The 20,374-nt window shown below is 37.1% G+C and overlaps 2 protein-coding genes across 2 annotated transcripts; both read right to left on the bottom strand.

Moving 5' to 3' along the window:
- Positions 1-6,409: 6,409 nt before the first annotated feature.
- Positions 6,410-7,870, bottom strand: LOC110735612. Its single transcript, XM_021915801.1, has one exon. It carries the CDS (start codon positions 7,868-7,870, stop codon positions 6,410-6,412), a length of 1,461 nt encoding a protein of 486 aa, XP_021771493.1.
- A 7,652-nt stretch (positions 7,871-15,522) lies between these two features.
- On the bottom strand, positions 15,523-16,983 carry LOC110735611. Its single transcript, XM_021915800.1, has one exon. It carries the CDS (start codon positions 16,981-16,983, stop codon positions 15,523-15,525), a length of 1,461 nt encoding a protein of 486 aa, XP_021771492.1.
- Positions 16,984-20,374: the final 3,391 nt, after the last annotated feature.

Genomic DNA, 20,374 nt, shown 5'->3' with positions numbered 1-20,374 from the left:
ACGACTCAGGAAGCTGACGACTCCAATCGACTCGCCGCCATTAACTCGCTTCATCGTCTCCTCCTATTTCCTCCTAACTCAGTTCTCGTTTTTTTTTTAAAATCAGAAATTAATAATTTAAAAAATATTTATCCTAAAAACGCTGACTCAGTCAACGTTTTTAGATTTAGTTTTTTATTTTTTTTAAAAAAAATCTAAAATTAATATTTTTTTTAAAAAATAAAAATTATACTAAAAACGCTGACCGAGTCAGCGCTTTTAGTGTAATTTTTTTTTAAAAAAAAATTAAAAATTACGATTTTTTTTTTTAAAAAAGTCAACATGTAAAACGCTGTCTCAGACAGCGTTTTATACTTTGATTTGTTTTTTAAAATCCAAGGTATAAAACGCTGTCCGAGACAACGTTTTACCTAAAAAGCTTAGTTTGGTAAATAGTTTGCCACGCATCCATTTTGCAAAATACTTTGCAAATATGGCTTACTTTGGAAAAACGTCCGAGACGGAAAGCAAAGTGAAGGAGGCGCCATCAAATTCTCCACTTCTTGCACACCAGCTGGACATTCACTTCGTCCTCCCAGTCAATTTTTGTGAAAATTTGGGTGACAAGGAGGTCCTATTGGCTGAAGATAGGGTGAGCCTGACCAAGTGCGTCCATACCTAAGGCCACATGTAGGTACATATCAGTTTCTAGCTAGTTCAAGTGTTAACCCCTATTTTACCCACACACCCATTAACTCAAAACCCTAACCTAAAGTGCAGATCATATTACTCTAATTGATACAAATGAAAGGTTGGTACCTTATGTGATACAAATTGCAAAGTTTAGTACCTAGAAGTGTATATTACTGCTTATTGTTGTAGGGTAAAATACGGAATACTACTTATGTAATTTTTACCAATTGTAATTAACTTATCTAATTTTTGTCTAGCTTTCCAATTATAGTTGAATAAAATGCGCCATAAGTTAAAACATGAAATAAATTATTATTGCATACTTAACTACTTAAGTAAAGTTAAGAATGACATATTTCCTCATTTTTAATAGAACTAGATTAGTGCCCGTGCGATGCATGGTAGTAATAATATTTTTTCCCGATGAAATAATAAGGTAAAAATTATTAAAACTACAATTGAGAAAAAAATAAAATATTATTGCTGATTAGTTATGTTGAAAATGTTTTTAAAATAATATGCATTATATTACATTTAATGATACATGTTATCCTCAATAAAACTATACAATGTATATGCCGCATGACTTTTTAGTTATGAATTAATTTAGTTCCAAATAAAAAAAAAACAAAAAAATTATACAATGTACTTCCAAAAAATAAGCTAAGTAGAATAATAAAAAGTAAAATAAAATTAAGTTGTCATATATTGTATTGGCGGAAATTTTTTTAATGATAGCTTGACAATGTCCAAAATGATTGATGTAAGCATGATCTGTTTTAATAATAAAGGAAAAAAAAAAGTTATAAGTTGGTAAAATTATTACAGAAATATTGAATAGAAAACTAACTCAATTATTATTGTTTTATAAGAATTCAAATCAACACCATGAATAAAGATGTTTTTTTTTCCTCCATTGAACCTCATTATTGTAAAACTATGTATATAATGGTAATTTAAATGTTAATATTGTATTTTAGGCTCCTTTATTTTATACTCTCCACCATATTTAAAATGTCTTAAAATATTGTGCAACTATTTTTAAGTAAATAGGCTACGAAATAAAAAGAAATACAATTACTATAAAGATAATATATAAGATTATGAATAATATTATTATATTTGTATTATAGAAATATTTCAAAAATATAAGATTTTTGCTAAAAAAGAGGGGGGGTTTTGGAGGGAAAAAACATCACCAAGAAGTGATACATGTCAATTCTAATGTTTATTTTAGTATTATGTTATTGATTGTATGATGTCAGAGCAAACAAAAAATCACTATTTTTTTTTTTTTTTTTTTTGGGTGCAAACGAGGGGCGAAGCCCCAGAAAAACAATTAAAGAAAAAAAAGACTAAATGGGAACTAAACGTGGCATAGCCACCCCAACAACATTATTATACAAAATTCGACTCAATGGTAATGGGGGGACTTGAATCAACTCGATCTTGTTGTTCTGAGTAACTCCTTGGTTAGCTAGCCAGTCTGCCGCTCTGTTTGCTTCTCTATAGATATGTTGGACTTCCACTTCCCACTTCTCATCCTCTAGCATCTCTTTGCATCTGTTAATAATATGTATACTTTCACCTCTATAATTGCTATCCCCCCGTAATGCCCGTACTAGGCCTGATTATCAACTTGCACTTGGATTTTTAATGGACTAAGTCTTGAAACTAAGTCTAGACCAAATTCTACCGCACGAGCTTCGTCCACGAACGCATTAAATGTTCCAAGATTAAGTGGGAAGGCATACAACAATTTTCCTGTACAATCTCTGATCACCCCTCCCCCTCCGGCTGGTCCGGGTGTTCCTTTTGCAGCCCCATCCGTATTTATGGCTAGCCAGCCTTGAGGGGGACCAACCCACTTAACTAGCATCTCACTTCTTCCTCTAGTTACGGGATCACCTGAGCTTCCTCCATCACCTAGCACTCTCCATGCTTCTTCAAACTTTGCGAGTAAAAATTGACTAGCATTTACGGGGTTCTCATTGCTTCTTCCAAACGTGATGTTATTTCGCCACTTCCATATCCACCAACATACAATAGCAAAGTAGGTTGGCCAAATTTCGGGGGAATGATCGTTTCTAACCTAGACTTTTATATTGCGCATAATCCATTGTTTCAAGTTCCCCTCTTTAAAACTTCTTATACTAGCAGGACCCCCAACTTGGTTCCATATGTCCCTAGCCTAGTACAATCACGAAGAAGGTGAATAATGGTATCATCGTGCCTATTACATATTTTTCATCTGGGGTCATCCGTGAGATTCCTCATAAATCTGTTGACATTAGTCATGATACGTTCATGGAGCACCAACCACATGAATACCCTTATGCGTTGAGCTACTCTTAATCTCCAGACTAGCTCCCAACTACCATCATCTACCCCTTCATCTTCTTTCTTGATGATCCTCATGGCCGACTTAATAGTAAATTTAGCTTTGGGTGAACCTCCCTAGTAGAGGAGATCTCCTGTTCCGAAATCCGGTTGGATAATGTAAGCTTCAATCCTTTGAAGAGATTCATTAGGCAGTAAATCCGCAAAAAGTTCCCATTTCCAACCAAGATTGCTATCCCACATCTCACTTACCGTTGCCCCCTCTATCTCTGGAGGTACAGTATCAATGGCAAGACTTCTTAAAGTTCGGTCTCACACCCATTTATGATCCCAAAAAAGGGTACTAGTTCCATTATTCACAGCAACTCTTGCACCTTCATAAATATGCACAACATTTTCTGTTATCCCCTTCCACACATTAGACATGTTCGATTTTGTTTCGAACATGTCAAGATCACATCTCCCTTTACAATATTTAGCTCTCAAGACCGAAGACCATAAGGAGTGAGGCTCTGTAAGAACCCTCTACCCTAGTTTTGTCAAGAAGGCAGAGTTAATATTTCTCGTTGAATGAATATCAAGATCACCTTGCTCCTTTGGTAGTTGAATTTTATCCCAAGAGATGAGATGTATTTTACGTTGTTCTTCACTGCCACCCAAAATAAAACGCCTCGTTCTTTTGTCAATACCATCACAAATGCCTCTAGGAATTTTGGCAGTCTGCATAGCATAGATGCTCATGGTACTCAATGTTGACTTAGCTAGTGTTATTCGCCCCGCAAGTGAAAGGAACTTGGATTTCCAGCCCGACAATCTCCTATCGATCTTTTCACATAAATATGCAAAAGTTTTTCTTGTTACTCTACTAGTAAGGGTAGGCATACCAAGATAATTTCCAAAGTCCTCTGTTTCTGCAATTCCCATGGCTGAGCTAACTCTTAGTTTGTCCTCCGGGGACATGTTTCTTGAGAAATAGGTGCGAGATTTACCATAGCTAACCTTCTGGCTAGATACACCGCAAAAACGGGCCAGGCATTCATGGATAATAGTAGCTTGCTCAATCGAGGCTTCTGCAAAGAGAACAATATCATCTGCGAAGCACAAGTTAGATAATTTTGGGCCCTTCCTACTTGCACAAATCGGTTTCCATCTATTCCTTATAATGGATTCTTCAATGATGTGATTGAGACGCTCCATACAAAGCACAAATATATAAGGTGATAAGGGGTCCCCTTGTCTAATGCCCTTACCCGGATTGAAGGCTCTAGATGGTTCGCCATTCCATAATACGCGCATTGAGGTTGTAGTAATACATTCCATAATCATCTCAGTGAGGACAGGGGGAAATCGGATTTCATACAAGGTGTCACGAATAAAGTCCCAACGAAGTCTGTCGTAGGCTTTTTCAAAATCAATCTTTATAGCCATAGAGCCTACATTACCAAACTTGTTCTTCATGGAGTGAATAACCTCTTGAACAATAACTATACAGGGTGTCACGAATAAAGTCCCAACGAAGTCTGTCGTAAGCTTTTTCAAAATCAATCTTTATAGCCATAGAGCCCACATTACCATACTTGTTCTTCATGGAGTGAATAACCTCTTGAACAATAACTATATTATCAGTGATCTGCCTTCCTGGTACAAAGCTAGTTTGTTTGCTAGAAGTGAGATTGGGCATCATTGGTCTTATACGATTGACAATAGTTTTAGTTATGATCTTGTACGCTACATTGCAGAGGCTAATCGGTCTAAATTGAGAAGCCAGCTCCGGGGCTTCCACCTTCGGGATCAGCACTAAAAAAGTCTCATTCAAATTTTCTAGTAAGCCCTTCCCTGCTAGTACATCCAAAGCCATCTTGTAGACATTATTAGCCACGAGATCCCAGTGCTTCTGGTAGAGTAAAGCCTGGAAACCGTCTGGTCCAGGGGTTTTTAAGGCTCCCATCTCCTTAACCACCTTTTCAATTTCGCACTTAGAGAAGGGACGGGCTAGGAACTCCCAGTCTCTAGAGGAGAATTCCTGGAAGAAGTCTGAAGGCAGCTCTTCTTGACTAACATCCTCGTCATTCATAAAGAGATGTTGGAAAAAAATTAACAAAGAGTTCTTGAACTGCTATTTTGTCATGAATCCACTCTCCATCAGCACTTGCTTTAATCGCTGAGATTTTGTTCCTCCATCTACGAGCCACGGTGCTTAGGTGAAAGAATGTAGTATTCCTATCCCCATCCCTAATCCAGTTAACTCTTGCTTTTTGGTACCACAAGAGTTCTTCTTGTTCGAGTACCTCATCCTCAAGTCTTAATTTTGCTTCCAGTTTGATTAGGTCTCTTGATCTTTGATGTGAAAGGGCTTTTTGAACCCCTGCTATTCGAGCCAGCAGGTTTCTTTTTTGCTTGAATATATTATGAAACACTGATTTATTCCAACCTTGAAGGTCATTTGCAATTTTGTCCAGGTGAGGGACTAGAGGAGCTTGTTTATCCCATTTATCTTCAATATATGACCTAAACTTCTCATGAGTTAACCAAGCTGCTTGAAAGCAGAATGGCTTGTTCACAGAGGCAACCGGAGCAAAACCATTAGGTGAAATTAAAATAGGGTAATGATCCGATTGAACTGCTGGGAGGACTTTAGAGGCTGCATTAGCAAATCTAAGACTCCAAATCTCCATTACATAAGGCACGGTCGAGTCTTGCACTAATTCTCGTATTGTGTCTGTTTCCCCTAGCCCTATACGAGGGACCACTAAACTCCAACTCTAGGAGTCCTATATCCTCTACCCATTCATTAAATCTTGCAGCTCTCCTCGAGGTCTCAGCACTACTTGAGCTTCTTTCCCACGAGAATCCAGTGTCATTGAAATATCCAGCAATAAGCCAAGGTTTATTATGCGTGGAAGCAAATTCCTTAAGGTCACGCCACAATTCTACTCTTTTAGTCGGGTCTGGGCTAGCATAGACTGCCGTGAAGTACCAGGGAGTTTCTCCAATTCGTTTAATTTCCATAGAAATATGTTGGCCATGTTTTATAATAGGCTCAACAGTAACAAGGTCAGTTCTTCAATATATCCAAATACCTCCACTGAAACCTTGAGCATTCACTCTAGTGTGCCCTTGGTAGTTGATGCCTTTAGCTATAATCTGATCAGCTTGTTGCCCCCCCCCCCCCATATGGGTTTCAACTAAGGCAAGAACACACAGTTTATTAACACGGATCACTTCTTTTAGAGCCGAAAGAAAAGCTCGATTGCCAGCCCCTTGCACGTTCCAAACCTTGCAAGAAATCGGAGTAGAGTTTAGGCCTAAATTTGGAATTGTATCTCCCATAGAAACTGGAATAGAGGTGAGGGAGCTTAGATATGCATTAGAAATTAATCGGATTAACCGATTAATTTCATTGGGAATTTGTAGGGTGATTACCAATTCCATTGGTTCTGGAATCGGTTCCACCCAGGTGTCCATGTTGACCTCCAATATGTGAGTCAGGGGGTTTGCTATTCCCATGTATGGGATCTCCATTAGCTGTCCAACATATAGTATTTCCAATGGGGGAATCACATTCAAAGGTGGGGGAAATATGTGATTGTTCATTGTCAGAATCTGTTAATGGTACAATCTCTTGACTTCCTGAAGTTGCTTCTAAGGCTTCTTGATTTGACTTCTCACACTGACTGCTTGTTATGTTCTCTTCACCAGACAAAGGGAATTCTCTTATCACTTCTCGCGTGGCATCTTGGTTCGTGATAGTGGCAAGAGGTAATTTTTTATTTTTTGATACAATAAGTGTACTTTTTTGAGAACTTTTCGAGTTGTTTTTTGAAGGAGTCCAAATCTTTTTTCCATGGATATCTTTTCCCATAATAAAAGGATTATCTTTTGGGATTGAATCAAGATGATTTTGAGAATTATCTCCTAAACAGATTGTAGCAATATGCGGATGTTGGTTAGTCATAGGAAATAATTCTGTTTCCTTATTTTCCTCCCTTGCTTCTATATTTTTTTCCTCTTGGCGTTGAGGAGTCAACTTAGAATTATATTGGGATTGCATTTTATCAATATCTTCTTGATTAAGTGCCCTAAATCTTGACCCCAACCTAATCGGATTTGCTTGCTTTCCGGGCTGGCTTTGATCCTGTATTGGTAAATCTTTTTTTGAATTGCTACCGTCGTACTTCCCGATCACAGGAGCTGACTTTTCTGGTTTAGTGTATCTTTTACGGACCGGCTTTTTAACAAGCATCCACGAGCCAAAATCGTCAATTTCTTCAGGTTTTCGTTTCGGTGGTTTACGTTCCAGGCCTGAGAGGCTCAGTTGATCATTGGGCTTATCAATAACCATTTCTTCAGTTTGGTGCTTCAATTCACATTGGTCCTCAGCATGTCCTATCAAACCACATTTGTAACAGATCATTTTTATACCCTCATATTGAATCCTCCAAATTTTTCCCCTTAGCCAGAATTTGGCTAGGAGTGGTTTGGATAGATCGATTTCAACACTTAAGCGTGTGAATTGACCCCGTTCAGCATAAGCAGTTGAACGATCTACTCTAAGTACTTTCCCAATCTTATCTCCTATCTTTTTTAGAAATTCCGTATCAAAGTATTCAACAGCCAGATTAGGGATTCTCACCCACGCTGTAAGAACATTTATGGAAGCCTCCTCTGGGATAAAATTCGGTGTCCATTTCCTAATTGTGAGATATTTATCATCAATCAGCCATGGACCTTGTGTTAATACAAAATTGTAATCATCAGCATTATTAAATCTTGCTATGAAATACTTACACCCTATATCAGTAAGATTCATCTCCCCCTTGAGTTGCCACTTCTTCTTTAGACGCTTGATTAGACCCATATATCCAAGGCTGCCATTAGCACTGTCAAAACGGTTTGACAGTTCGGTTTCGGTTCGGTTTGAAATCGGTTCGGTTTGAAATCGGGTCGGTTTGAAATCGGTTCAAATGTCTTACGGGTCGGTTTCGGTTCGGTTTAAATAATTATCGGTTCGGTTCGGTTTCGGTTTATTCTTGAACGGTTTAAATTCGGTTCGGGTTATAAACGGTTCGGTTAGTAAACGATTCGGTGCAAACGGGTTGCGGTTTGTTAACGGTTCGGTGTAAACGGTTTTTAACCCGGTTTAAATTCGGTTCGGGTTGTAAACGGTCCGGGTTGTAAACGGTCCGGGTAGTAAACGGTTCGGTGCAAACGGGTTGCGGTTTGTTAACGGTTCGGTGTAAACGGTTTTTAACCCGGTTTAAATTTGGTTCGGGTTGTAAACAGTTCGGTGCAGACGGGTTGCGGTTTGTTAACGGTTTGGTGTAAATGGTTTTTAACCCGGTTTAAATTCGGTTCGGTTTGTAAACGGTGCGGGTTGTAAAAATTCCAGGTAGTAAACGGTTCGGTGCAGACGGGTTGCGGTTTGTTAACGGTTCGGTGTAAATGGTTATTATCCCGGTTCAAACAGTTTCAGGTTGGAAACGGTTCGGTTGTTTTTTGGTTTAGTTTTATTTTAGTTCGGTTATAACTGGTTCGGTTCGTTCACGGGTTTGGTTCTTCTACGATTTAACATTATTTAGATCGGTTTTATTTCAGATTTACTAAATTACGGTTCGAGTCTGTTTTTGATTTCAAAAAATTTTGTACTACTTTCTAACTTTTTGCTAGTTAACAAGTTTTATATCAAGCCGAGACTTCATCACTTCATATTGAGGCATCATATTATATGCAAATTCTCATTAATTTTATAAATACATATATGTTATGATTTAAGTTTAGCTATACTGATCAGAGCTCTTTAATGTCAGCATTCAACTATGAAATCAGAGCTCTTTTCCATGGCCAAGGCTGCCGCTCCTCATGCCTTTCCTCAGCCGTATTTGCAAAGTATTTTGCAAAATGCATCCCAAACCATCTGAAACAACAACCCCACTCAACTTAATTCCAAAAAATGCACAAACTCAACGAAGAAGAGGATGCCGACTATGAAAGGACTTCACCATCAACAACAACAGCTTGGTGCTCTTCTCTCCGTTGCCCTCGCTAAAGACGACACTGCCTCTTCTGCCGCCGCACCATCTTCTTCTTCCTCTTCGTCGACGACTCAGGAAGCTGACGACTCCAATCGACTCGCCGCCATTAACTCGCTTCATCGTCTCCTCCTATTTCCTCCTAACTCAGTTCTCGTTTTTTTTTAAAATCAGAAATTAATAATTTAAAAAATATTTATCCTAAAAACGCTGACTCAGTCAACGTTTTTAGATTTAGTTTTTTATTTTTTTTTAAAAAAATCTAAAATTAATATTTTTTTTAAAAAATAAAAATTATACTAAAAACGCTGACCGAGTCAGCGCTTTTAGTGTAATTTTTTTTTAAAAAAAAAATTAAAAATTACGAATTTTTTTTTTTTTAAAAAAGTCAACATGTAAAACGCTGTCTCAGACAGCGTTTTATACTTTGATTTGTTTTTTAAAATCCAAGGTATAAAACGCTGTCCGAGACAACGTTTTACCTAAAAAGCTTAGTTTGGTAAATAGTTTGCCACGCATCCATTTTGCAAAATACTTTGCAAATATGGCTTACTTTGGAAAAACGTCCGAGACGGAAAGCAAAGTGAAGGAGGCGCCATCAAATTCTCCACTTCTTGCACACCAGCTGGACATTCACTTCGTCCTCCCAGTCAATTTTTGTGAAAATTTGGGTGACAAGGAGGTCCTATTGGCTGAAGATAGGGTGAGCCTGACCAAGTGCGTCCATACCTAAGGCCACATGTAGGTACATATAGGTTTCTAGCTAGTTCAAGTGTTAACCCCTATTTTACCCACACACCCATTAACTCAAAACCCTAACCTAAAGTGCAGATCATATTACTCTAATTGATACAAATGAAAGGTTGGTACCTTATGTGATACAAATTGCAAAGTTTAGTACCTAGAAGTGTATATTACTGCTTATTGTTGTAGGGTAAAATACGGAATACTACTTATGTAATTTTTACCAATTGTAATTAACTTATCTAATTTTTGTCTAGCTTTCCAATTATAGTTGAATAAAATGCGCCATAAGTTAAAACATGAAATAAATTATTATTGCATACTTAACTACTTAAGTAAAGTTAAGAATGACATATTTCCTCATTTTTAATAGAACTAGATTAGTGCCCGTGCGATGCATGGTAGTAATAATATTTTTTCCCGATGAAATAATAAGGTAAAAATTATTAAAACTACAATTGAGAAAAAAATAAAATATTATTGCTGATTAGTTATGTTGAAAATGTTTTTAAAATAATATGCATTATATTACATTTAATGATACATGTTATCCTCAATAAAACTATACAATGTATATGCCGCATGACTTTTTAGTTATGAATTAATTTAGTTCCAAATAAAAAAAAAACAAAAAAATTATACAATGTACTTCCAAAAAATAAGCTAAGTAGAATAATAAAAAGTAAAATAAAATTAAGTTGTCATATATTGTATTGGCGGAAATTTTTTTAATGATAGCTTGACAATGTCCAAAATGATTGATGTAAGCATGATCTGTTTTAATAATAAAGGAAAAAAAAAAGTTATAAGTTGGTAAAATTATTACAGAAATATTGAATAGAAAACTAACTCAATTATTATTGTTTTATAAGAATTCAAATCAACACCATGAATAAAGATGTTTTTTTTTCCTCCATTGAACCTCATTATTGTAAAACTATGTATATAATGGTAATTTAAATGTTAATATTGTATTTTAGGCTCCTTTATTTTATACTCTCCACCATATTTAAAATGTCTTAAAATATTGTGCAACTATTTTTAAGTAAATAGGCTACGAAATAAAAAGAAATACAATTACTATAAAGATAATATATAAGATTATGAATAATATTATTATATTTGTATTATAGAAATATTTCAAAAATATAAGATTTTTGCTAAAAAAGAGGGGGGGTTTTGGAGGGAAAAAACATCACCAAGAAGTGATACATGTCAATTCTAATGTTTATTTTAGTATTATGTTATTGATTGTATGATGTCAGAGCAAACAAAAAATCACTATTTTTTTTTTTTTTTTTTTGGGTGCAAACGAGGGGCGAAGCCCCAGAAAAACAATTAAAGAAAAAAAAGACTAAATGGGAACTAAACGTGGCATAGCCACCCCAACAACATTATTATACAAAATTCGACTCAATGGTAATGGGGGGACTTGAATCAACTCGATCTTGTTGTTCTGAGTAACTCCTTGGTTAGCTAGCCAGTCTGCCGCTCTGTTTGCTTCTCTATAGATATGTTGGACTTCCACTTCCCACTTCTCATCCTCTAGCATCTCTTTGCATCTGTTAATAATATGTATACTTTCACCTCTATAATTGCTATCCCCCCGTAATGCCCGTACTAGGCCTGATTATCAACTTGCACTTGGATTTTTAATGGACTAAGTCTTGAAACTAAGTCTAGACCAAATTCTACCGCACGAGCTTCGTCCACGAACGCATTAAATGTTCCAAGATTAAGTGGGAAGGCATACAACAATTTTCCTGTACAATCTCTGATCACCCCTCCCCCTCCGGCTGGTCCGGGTGTTCCTTTTGCAGCCCCATCCGTATTTATGGCTAGCCAGCCTTGAGGGGGACCAACCCACTTAACTAGCATCTCACTTCTTCCTCTAGTTACGGGATCACCTGAGCTTCCTCCATCACCTAGCACTCTCCATGCTTCTTCAAACTTTGCGAGTAAAAATTGACTAGCATTTACGGGGTTCTCATTGCTTCTTCCAAACGTGATGTTATTTCGCCACTTCCATATCCACCAACATACAATAGCAAAGTAGGTTGGCCAAATTTCGGGGGAATGATCGTTTCTAACCTAGACTTTTATATTGCGCATAATCCATTGTTTCAAGTTCCCCTCTTTAAAACTTCTTATACTAGCAGGACCCCCAACTTGGTTCCATATGTCCCTAGCCTAGTACAATCACGAAGAAGGTGAATAATGGTATCATCGTGCCTATTACATATTTTTCATCTGGGGTCATCCGTGAGATTCCTCATAAATCTGTTGACATTAGTCATGATACGTTCATGGAGCACCAACCACATGAATACCCTTATGCGTTGAGCTACTCTTAATCTCCAGACTAGCTCCCAACTACCATCATCTACCCCTTCATCTTCTTTCTTGATGATCCTCATGGCCGACTTAATAGTAAATTTAGCTTTGGCTGAACCTCCCTAGTAGAGGAGATCTCCTGTTCCGAAATCCGGTTGGATAATGTAAGCTTCAATCCTTTGAAGAGATTCATTAGGCAGTAAATCCGCAAAAAGTTCCCATTTCCAACCAAGATTGCTATCCCACATCTCACTTACCGTTGCCCCCTCTATCTCTGGAGGTACAGTATCAATGGCAAGACTTCTTAAAGTTCGGTCTCACACCCATTTATGATCCCAAAAAAGGGTACTAGTTCCATTATTCACAGCAACTCTTGCACCTTCATAAATATGCACAACATTTTCTGTTATCCCCTTCCACACATTAGACATGTTCGATTTTGTTTCGAACATGTCAAGATCACATCTCCCTTTACAATATTTAGCTCTCAAGACCGAAGACCATAAGGAGTGAGGCTCTGTAAGAACCCTCTACCCTAGTTTTGTCAAGAAGGCAGAGTTAATATTTCTCGTTGAATGAATATCAAGATCACCTTGCTCCTTTGGTAGTTGAATTTTATCCCAAGAGATGAGATGTATTTTACGTTGTTCTTCACTGCCACCCAAAATAAAACGCCTCGTTCTTTTGTCAATACCATCACAAATGCCTCTAGGAATTTTGGCAGTCTGCATAGCATAGATGCTCATGGTACTCAATGTTGACTTAGCTAGTGTTATTCGCCCCGCAAGTGAAAGGAACTTGGATTTCCAGCCCGACAATCTCCTATCGATCTTTTCACATAAATATGCAAAAGTTTTTCTTGTTACTCTACTAGTAAGGGTAGGCATACCAAGATAATTTCCAAAGTCCTCTGTTTCTGCAATTCCCATGGCTGAGCTAACTCTTAGTTTGTCCTCCGGGGACATGTTTCTTGAGAAATAGGTGCGAGATTTACCATAGCTAACCTTCTGGCTAGATACACCGCAAAAACGGGCCAGGCATTCATGGATAATAGTAGCTTGCTCAATCGAGGCTTCTGCAAAGAGAACAATATCATCTGCGAAGCACAAGTTAGATAATTTTGGGCCCTTCCTACTTGCACAAATCGGTTTCCATCTATTCCTTATAATGGATTCTTCAATGATGTGATTGAGACGCTCCATACAAAGCACAAATATATAAGGTGATAAGGGGTCCCCTTGTCTAATGCCCTTACCCGGATTGAAGGCTCTAGATGGTTCGCCATTCCATAATACGCGCATTGAGGTTGTAGTAATACATTCCATAATCATCTCAGTGAGGACAGGGGGAAATCGGATTTCATACAAGGTGTCACGAATAAAGTCCCAACGAAGTCTGTCGTAGGCTTTTTCAAAATCAATCTTTATAGCCATAGAGCCTACATTACCAAACTTGTTCTTCATGGAGTGAATAACCTCTTGAACAATAACTATACAGGGTGTCACGAATAAAGTCCCAACGAAGTCTGTCGTAAGCTTTTTCAAAATCAATCTTTATAGCCATAGAGCCCACATTACCATACTTGTTCTTCATGGAGTGAATAACCTCTTGAACAATAACTATATTATCAGTGATCTGCCTTCCTGGTACAAAGCTAGTTTGTTTGCTAGAAGTGAGATTGGGCATCATTGGTCTTATACGATTGACAATAGTTTTAGTTATGATCTTGTACGCTACATTGCAGAGGCTAATCGGTCTAAATTGAGAAGCCAGCTCCGGGGCTTCCACCTTCGGGATCAGCACTAAAAAAGTCTCATTCAAATTTTCTAGTAAGCCCTTCCCTGCTAGTACATCCAAAGCCATCTTGTAGACATTATTAGCCACGAGATCCCAGTGCTTCTGGTAGAGTAAAGCCTGGAAACCGTCTGGTCCAGGGGTTTTTAAGGCTCCCATCTCCTTAACCACCTTTTCAATTTCGCACTTAGAGAAGGGACGGGCTAGGAACTCCCAGTCTCTAGAGGAGAATTCCTGGAAGAAGTCTGAAGGCAGCTCTTCTTGACTAACATCCTCGTCATTCATAAAGAGATGTTGGAAAAAAATTAACAAAGAGTTCTTGAACTGCTATTTTGTCATGAATCCACTCTCCATCAGCACTTGCTTTAATCGCTGAGATTTTGTTCCTCCATCTACGAGCCACGGTGCTTAGGTGAAAGAATGTAGTATTCCTATCCCCATCCCTAATCCAGTTAACTCTTGCTTTTTGGTACCACAAGAGTTCTTCTTGTTCGAGTACCTCATCCTCAAGTCTTAATTTTGCTTCCAGTTTGATTAGGTCTCTTGATCTTTGATGTGAAAGGGCTTTTTGAACCCCTGCTATTCGAGCCAGCAGGTTTCTTTTTTGCTTGAATATATTATGAAACACTGATTTATTCCAACCTTGAAGGTCATTTGCAATTTTGTCCAGGTGAGGGACTAGAGGAGCTTGTTTATCCCATTTATCTTCAATATATGACCTAAACTTCTCATGAGTTAACCAAGCTGCTTGAAAGCAGAATGGCTTGTTCACAGAGGCAACCGGAGCAAAACCATTAGGTGAAATTAAAATAGGGTAATGATCCGATTGAACTGCTGGGAGGACTTTAGAGGCTGCATTAGCAAATCTAAGACTCCAAATCTCCATTACATAAGGCACGGTCGAGTCTTGCACTAATTCTCGTATTGTGTCTGTTTCCCCTAGCCCTATACGAGGGACCACTAAACTCCAACTCTAGGAGTCCTATATCCTCTACCCATTCATTAAATCTTGCAGCTCTCCTCGAGGTCTCAGCACTACTTGAGCTTCTTTCCCACGAGAATCCAGTGTCATTGAAATATCCAGCAATAAGCCAAGGTTTATTATGCGTGGAAGCAAATTCCTTAAGGTCACGCCACAATTCTACTCTTTTAGTCGGGTCTGGGCTAGCATAGACTGCCGTGAAGTACCAGGGAGTTTCTCCAATTCGTTTAATTTCCATAGAAATATGTTGGCCATGTTTTATAATAGGCTCAACAGTAACAAGGTCAGTTCTTCAATATATCCAAATACCTCCACTGAAACCTTGAGCATTCACTCTAGTGTGCCCTTGGTAGTTGATGCCTTTAGCTATAATCTGATCAGCTTGTTGCCCCCCCCCCCCCCATATGGGTTTCAACTAAGGCAAGAACACACAGTTTATTAACACGGATCACTTCTTTTAGAGCCGAAAGAAAAGCTCGATTGCCAGCCCCTTGCACGTTCCAAACCTTGCAAGAAATCGGAGTAGAGTTTAGGCCTAAATTTGGAATTGTATCTCCCATAGAAACTGGAATAGAGGTGAGGGAGCTTAGATATGCATTAGAAATTAATCGGATTAACCGATTAATTTCATTGGGAATTTGTAGGGTGATTACCAATTCCATTGGTTCTGGAATCGGTTCCACCCAGGTGTCCATGTTGACCTCCAATATGTGAGTCAGGGGGTTTGCTATTCCCATGTATGGGATCTCCATTAGCTGTCCAACATATAGTATTTCCAATGGGGGAATCACATTCAAAGGTGGGGGAAATATGTGATTGTTCATTGTCAGAATCTGTTAATGGTACAATCTCTTGACTTCCTGAAGTTGCTTCTAAGGCTTCTTGATTTGACTTCTCACACTGACTGCTTGTTATGTTCTCTTCACCAGACAAAGGGAATTCTCTTATCACTTCTCGCGTGGCATCTTGGTTCGTGATAGTGGCAAGAGGTAATTTTTTATTTTTTGATACAATAAGTGTACTTTTTTGAGAACTTTTCGAGTTGTTTTTTGAAGGAGTCCAAATCTTTTTTCCATGGATATCTTTTCCCATAATAAAAGGATTATCTTTTGGGATTGAATCAAGATGATTTTGAGAATTATCTCCTAAACAGATTGTAGCAATATGCGGATGTTGGTTAGTCATAGGAAATAATTCTGTTTCCTTATTTTCCTCCCTTGCTTCTATATTTTTTTCCTCTTGGCGTTGAGGAGTCAACTTAGAATTATATTGGGATTGCATTTTATCAATATCTTCTTGATTAAGTGCCCTAAATCTTGACCCCAACCTAATCGGATTTGCTTGCTTTCCGGGCTGGCTTTGATCCTGTATTGGTAAATCTTTTTTTGAATTGCTACCGTCGTACTTCCCGATCACAGGAGCTGACTTTTCTGGTTTAGTGTATCTTTTACGGACCGGCTTTTTAACAAGCATCCACGAGCCAAAATCGTCAATTTCTTCAGGTTTTCGTTTCGGTGGTTTACGTTCCAGGCCTGAGAGGCTCAGTTGATCATTGGGCTTATCAATAACCATTTCTTCAGTTTGGTGCTTCAATTCACATTGGTCCTCAGCATGTCCTATCAAACCACATTTGTAACAGATCATTTTTATACCCTCATATTGAATCCTCCAAATTTTTCCCCTTAGCCAGAATTTGGCTAGGAGTGGTTTGGATAGATCGATTTCAACACTTAAGCGTGTGAATTGACCCCGTTCAGCATAAGCAGTTGAACGATCTACTCTAAGTACTTTCCCAATCTTATCTCCTATCTTTTTTAGAAATTCCGTATCAAAGTATTCAACAGCCAGATTAGGGATTCTCACCCACGCTGTAAGAACATTTATGGAAGCCTCCTCTGGGATAAAATTCGGTGTCCATTTCCTAATTGTGAGATATTTATCATCAATCAGCCATGGACCTTGTGTTAATACAAAATTGTAATCATCAGCATTATTAAATCTTGCTATGAAATACTTACACCCTATATCAGTAAGATTCATCTCCCCCTTGAGTTGCCACTTCTTCTTTAGACGCTTGATTAGACCCATATATCCAAGGCTGCCATTAGCACTGTCAAAACGGTTTGACAGTTCGGTTTCGGTTCGGTTTGAAATCGGTTCGGTTTGAAATCGGGTCGGTTTGAAATCGGTTCAAATGTCTTACGGGTCGGTTTCGGTTCGGTTTAAATAATTATCGGTTCGGTTCGGTTTCGGTTTATTCTTGAACGGTTTAAATTCGGTTCGGGTTATAAACGGTTCGGTTAGTAAACGATTCGGTGCAAACGGGTTGCGGTTTGTTAACGGTTCGGTGTAAACGGTTTTTAACCCGGTTTAAATTCGGTTCGGGTTGTAAACGGTCCGGGTTGTAAACGGTCCGGGTAGTAAACGGTTCGGTGCAAACGGGTTGCGGTTTGTTAACGGTTCGGTGTAAACGGTTTTTAACCCGGTTTAAATTTGGTTCGGGTTGTAAACAGTTCGGTGCAGACGGGTTGCGGTTTGTTAACGGTTTGGTGTAAATGGTTTTTAACCCGGTTTAAATTCGGTTCGGTTTGTAAACGGTGCGGGTTGTAAAAATTCCAGGTAGTAAACGGTTCGGTGCAGACGGGTTGCGGTTTGTTAACGGTTCGGTGTAAATGGTTATTATCCCGGTTCAAACAGTTTCAGGTTGGAAACGGTTCGGTTGTTTTTTGGTTTAGTTTTATTTTAGTTCGGTTATAACTGGTTCGGTTCGTTCACGGGTTTGGTTCTTCTACGATTTAACATTATTTAGATCGGTTTTATTTCAGATTTACTAAATTACGGTTCGAGTCTGTTTTTGATTTCAAAAAATTTTGTACTACTTTCTAACTTTTTGCTAGTTAACAAGTTTTATATCAAGCCGAGACTTCATCACTTCATATTGAGGCATCATATTATATGCAAATTCTCATTAATTTTATAAATACATATATGTTATGATTTAAGTTTAGCTATACTGATCTTACTAGTTTATTATGAAGTAGATTATAAAAGTTTAGTGCATTAATGTATTATTGTTTTACTATCAGATTATTATCTGCTTCTGATTTGATCATTTAGTTAATAGTGTCATAATCATGATTTGATGAGTTGTTGTGACATCGAAATTTGCAATTTGGTATTCGATACTTAATTAGTCAACAAGACTGATAATTAAGACTCGTTTATCATTATATATTTGCATAAAGTTATACATGAAGATATTACAGAGTAGTTTGATTTGTATAATGAAAGAAAACATTAATGAAGAAGAAGGTAATGTTGATTCCTTCAATCGATTATACAGATACATAACATATAACCATCTCATATTCTCATAGTTAGATATTATTAGTATAAAGGGATGAGAAACATAAGATTATTATATTTTTGTATATCCTTTACTGGTTTACCCTTAAGGCTTAAGTCACTAATTAGTAATTAGTAATTACTTAATTAGACTAACAAGTTAATCAGAAAGAGTAACTTTTAACTTGAGTCTAGTAGATCAAATACTGAAATGGTATTAGTATATTACCGAGTATGATAGTCTAGTACGCTGCTAATCTGTTATGCAGCTATGCTAAATTGACAATTGCTCATATAGTCATATTAGTCAATCACTCATGTAGACATAACTCATATCTAATTAAGTAATTTGTATTTATGTACTAATCTACTAGTCAACTATATCATTTATAAGTTTACACGATTACAAGTGTATTGCTTATAGGTACAGCTAAACTGATATAAATATAACCATATAACAAATCCGTAGTACTTCTAACTCTCTAAGATATGACATCATTATTTATTGAACAATTTTCGATTTTTTATTAATCGCAACGCCTAGAAATTACACGCTAACCGATTCACATTTTATAATTTAAAGAACTTAATATTTTAATGTGTGTGTTAAAAAAAATTATAAAAGCTGATATTATGAAGGTGAATATCGTTTTATCGGGATCCGAGAAATGTAATTAGTTTTTTTTTTAAGTCATGTAATTAATTAATTGTATAAAAGTTTGTTTAATGTTATTAAAATAAAATTAAAAATTTTGATTTTTACAAAGTGGAAAATTAATTTCATTTTTTTGGTTGACAATTTCAACAAAATATGGTGGGAAATTTCCCTCCAAAAACCAAAAGGAAAAACACATTTTAGATTTAGAATTTAGATATTTTGATTCTTTAATAATTAAATAAACATGTGGTTCATATATTATGCAAAAGAGAAAAAAAAAAAAAGTGAAACGTGAAACTGTGAAAGACTGAAAGGCAATTAGGTTCTTCATTCATCCTCTTCATTCATCCTCTTCATTCCACAGCATTCACCGTTCTTCTTCTTCATCCTCAAATCGAAGCGTTGAATCCTCACTCACTCTCAAGTTCTCAACTCTCAAGCTCTGAACTCTTAGCCTTCAATAGCTCAAAGGTAAATTTTAGTTAATTGTTTTTGTTTTCGTTTCGTTTTTTTCGATTTTTTTTTCGATCTCTCCATTCTCGTTTTTTTTTCATTCTCCAGTTCTCCATCTTCAAATCTTCCTCTCCTTCAAGTCGTCACTGCTCAAAGGTAATTTTATGTTAATTTTTTTGTTTTCATTTCGGTTTTATGTTGCTGATTCGTTGTTTGCAGGATTTGCATGTCTTTATTTTTTGATTTTTACTTCTGATTTGTTCATATAATTTCATATAATTTCTGATTTGTTCATATAATTTCTGATTTTTTGATGTTGTTCATGTAATTTTTAATTTTATTGTTCTTGTTGTTCATTTAATTTCTGATTTTTTAATTTTATTGTTCTTGTTGTTCATTTTTTGTTATATCTATTTGTGAGGTGTTCTGGCCTTACCAGCTTTGGCTATGCTCAGTTCTGATCAGGGTTGTGGTTGTAGTACCATGAGCAACAATTGAGTTGATTTGGTTACCTTATTCATGCTCGTGGTTTCTTTTCGTGTTATTAATTGTGCTTGGTTTTTTTCAGGCTGCTGTGTTGTTGTTGGTCTGCCTTTGTGACTGTTTGCTGTTTGTTGAGCATTTAAAATGTATGGCTTTGTCTATAATGCTCTATTAGTCTTCAAATATACTGAATGCTATCCTTTGTTCTATCAGCTGCATTGTTCTCTCATTAGTGTTTCTGTTTATGTGGGTTAATGCTGAATGCTAGCAGGATTTTTTTATTTAAGTTTGGGTTTTGTTTTGTTGCAAAAGTGCAAGTGCATTCAGATAGGAGTTGTCTAATAGTGTTTAGTATATTTTAGGACTGAATTGTAGATGGACTACCTCAGCTTAGAGCATGTAGTACTAGCTAGGGTCTGTCCTGTGCTGCTGCTGTTCTAATGTCTGGCCAGATCTGCTAGATGTACAAGGCTAGATTGTAGGATCTGCTGGGTGTTTTCTGCCCTGTTCAGAGCAGAGTCTTTCTGGCCATGGTTTGTG

This window comes from Chenopodium quinoa, unplaced genomic scaffold (genome assembly GCF_001683475.1).
Source record: "Chenopodium quinoa cultivar QQ74 unplaced genomic scaffold, ASM168347v1, whole genome shotgun sequence".
Taxonomy (NCBI): domain Eukaryota; kingdom Viridiplantae; phylum Streptophyta; class Magnoliopsida; order Caryophyllales; family Amaranthaceae; genus Chenopodium; species Chenopodium quinoa.
This window is presented reverse-complemented; position numbering and strand designations above follow the sequence as displayed.

What these genes read in the sequence shown, in the direction of transcription:
- LOC110735612 (XM_021915801.1), bottom strand. Translation starts at nt 7,870, where the DNA reads ATGGGTCTAATCAAGCGTCTAAAGAAGAAGTGGCAACTCAAGGGGGAG.
- LOC110735611 (XM_021915800.1), bottom strand. Translation starts at nt 16,983, where the DNA reads ATGGGTCTAATCAAGCGTCTAAAGAAGAAGTGGCAACTCAAGGGGGAG.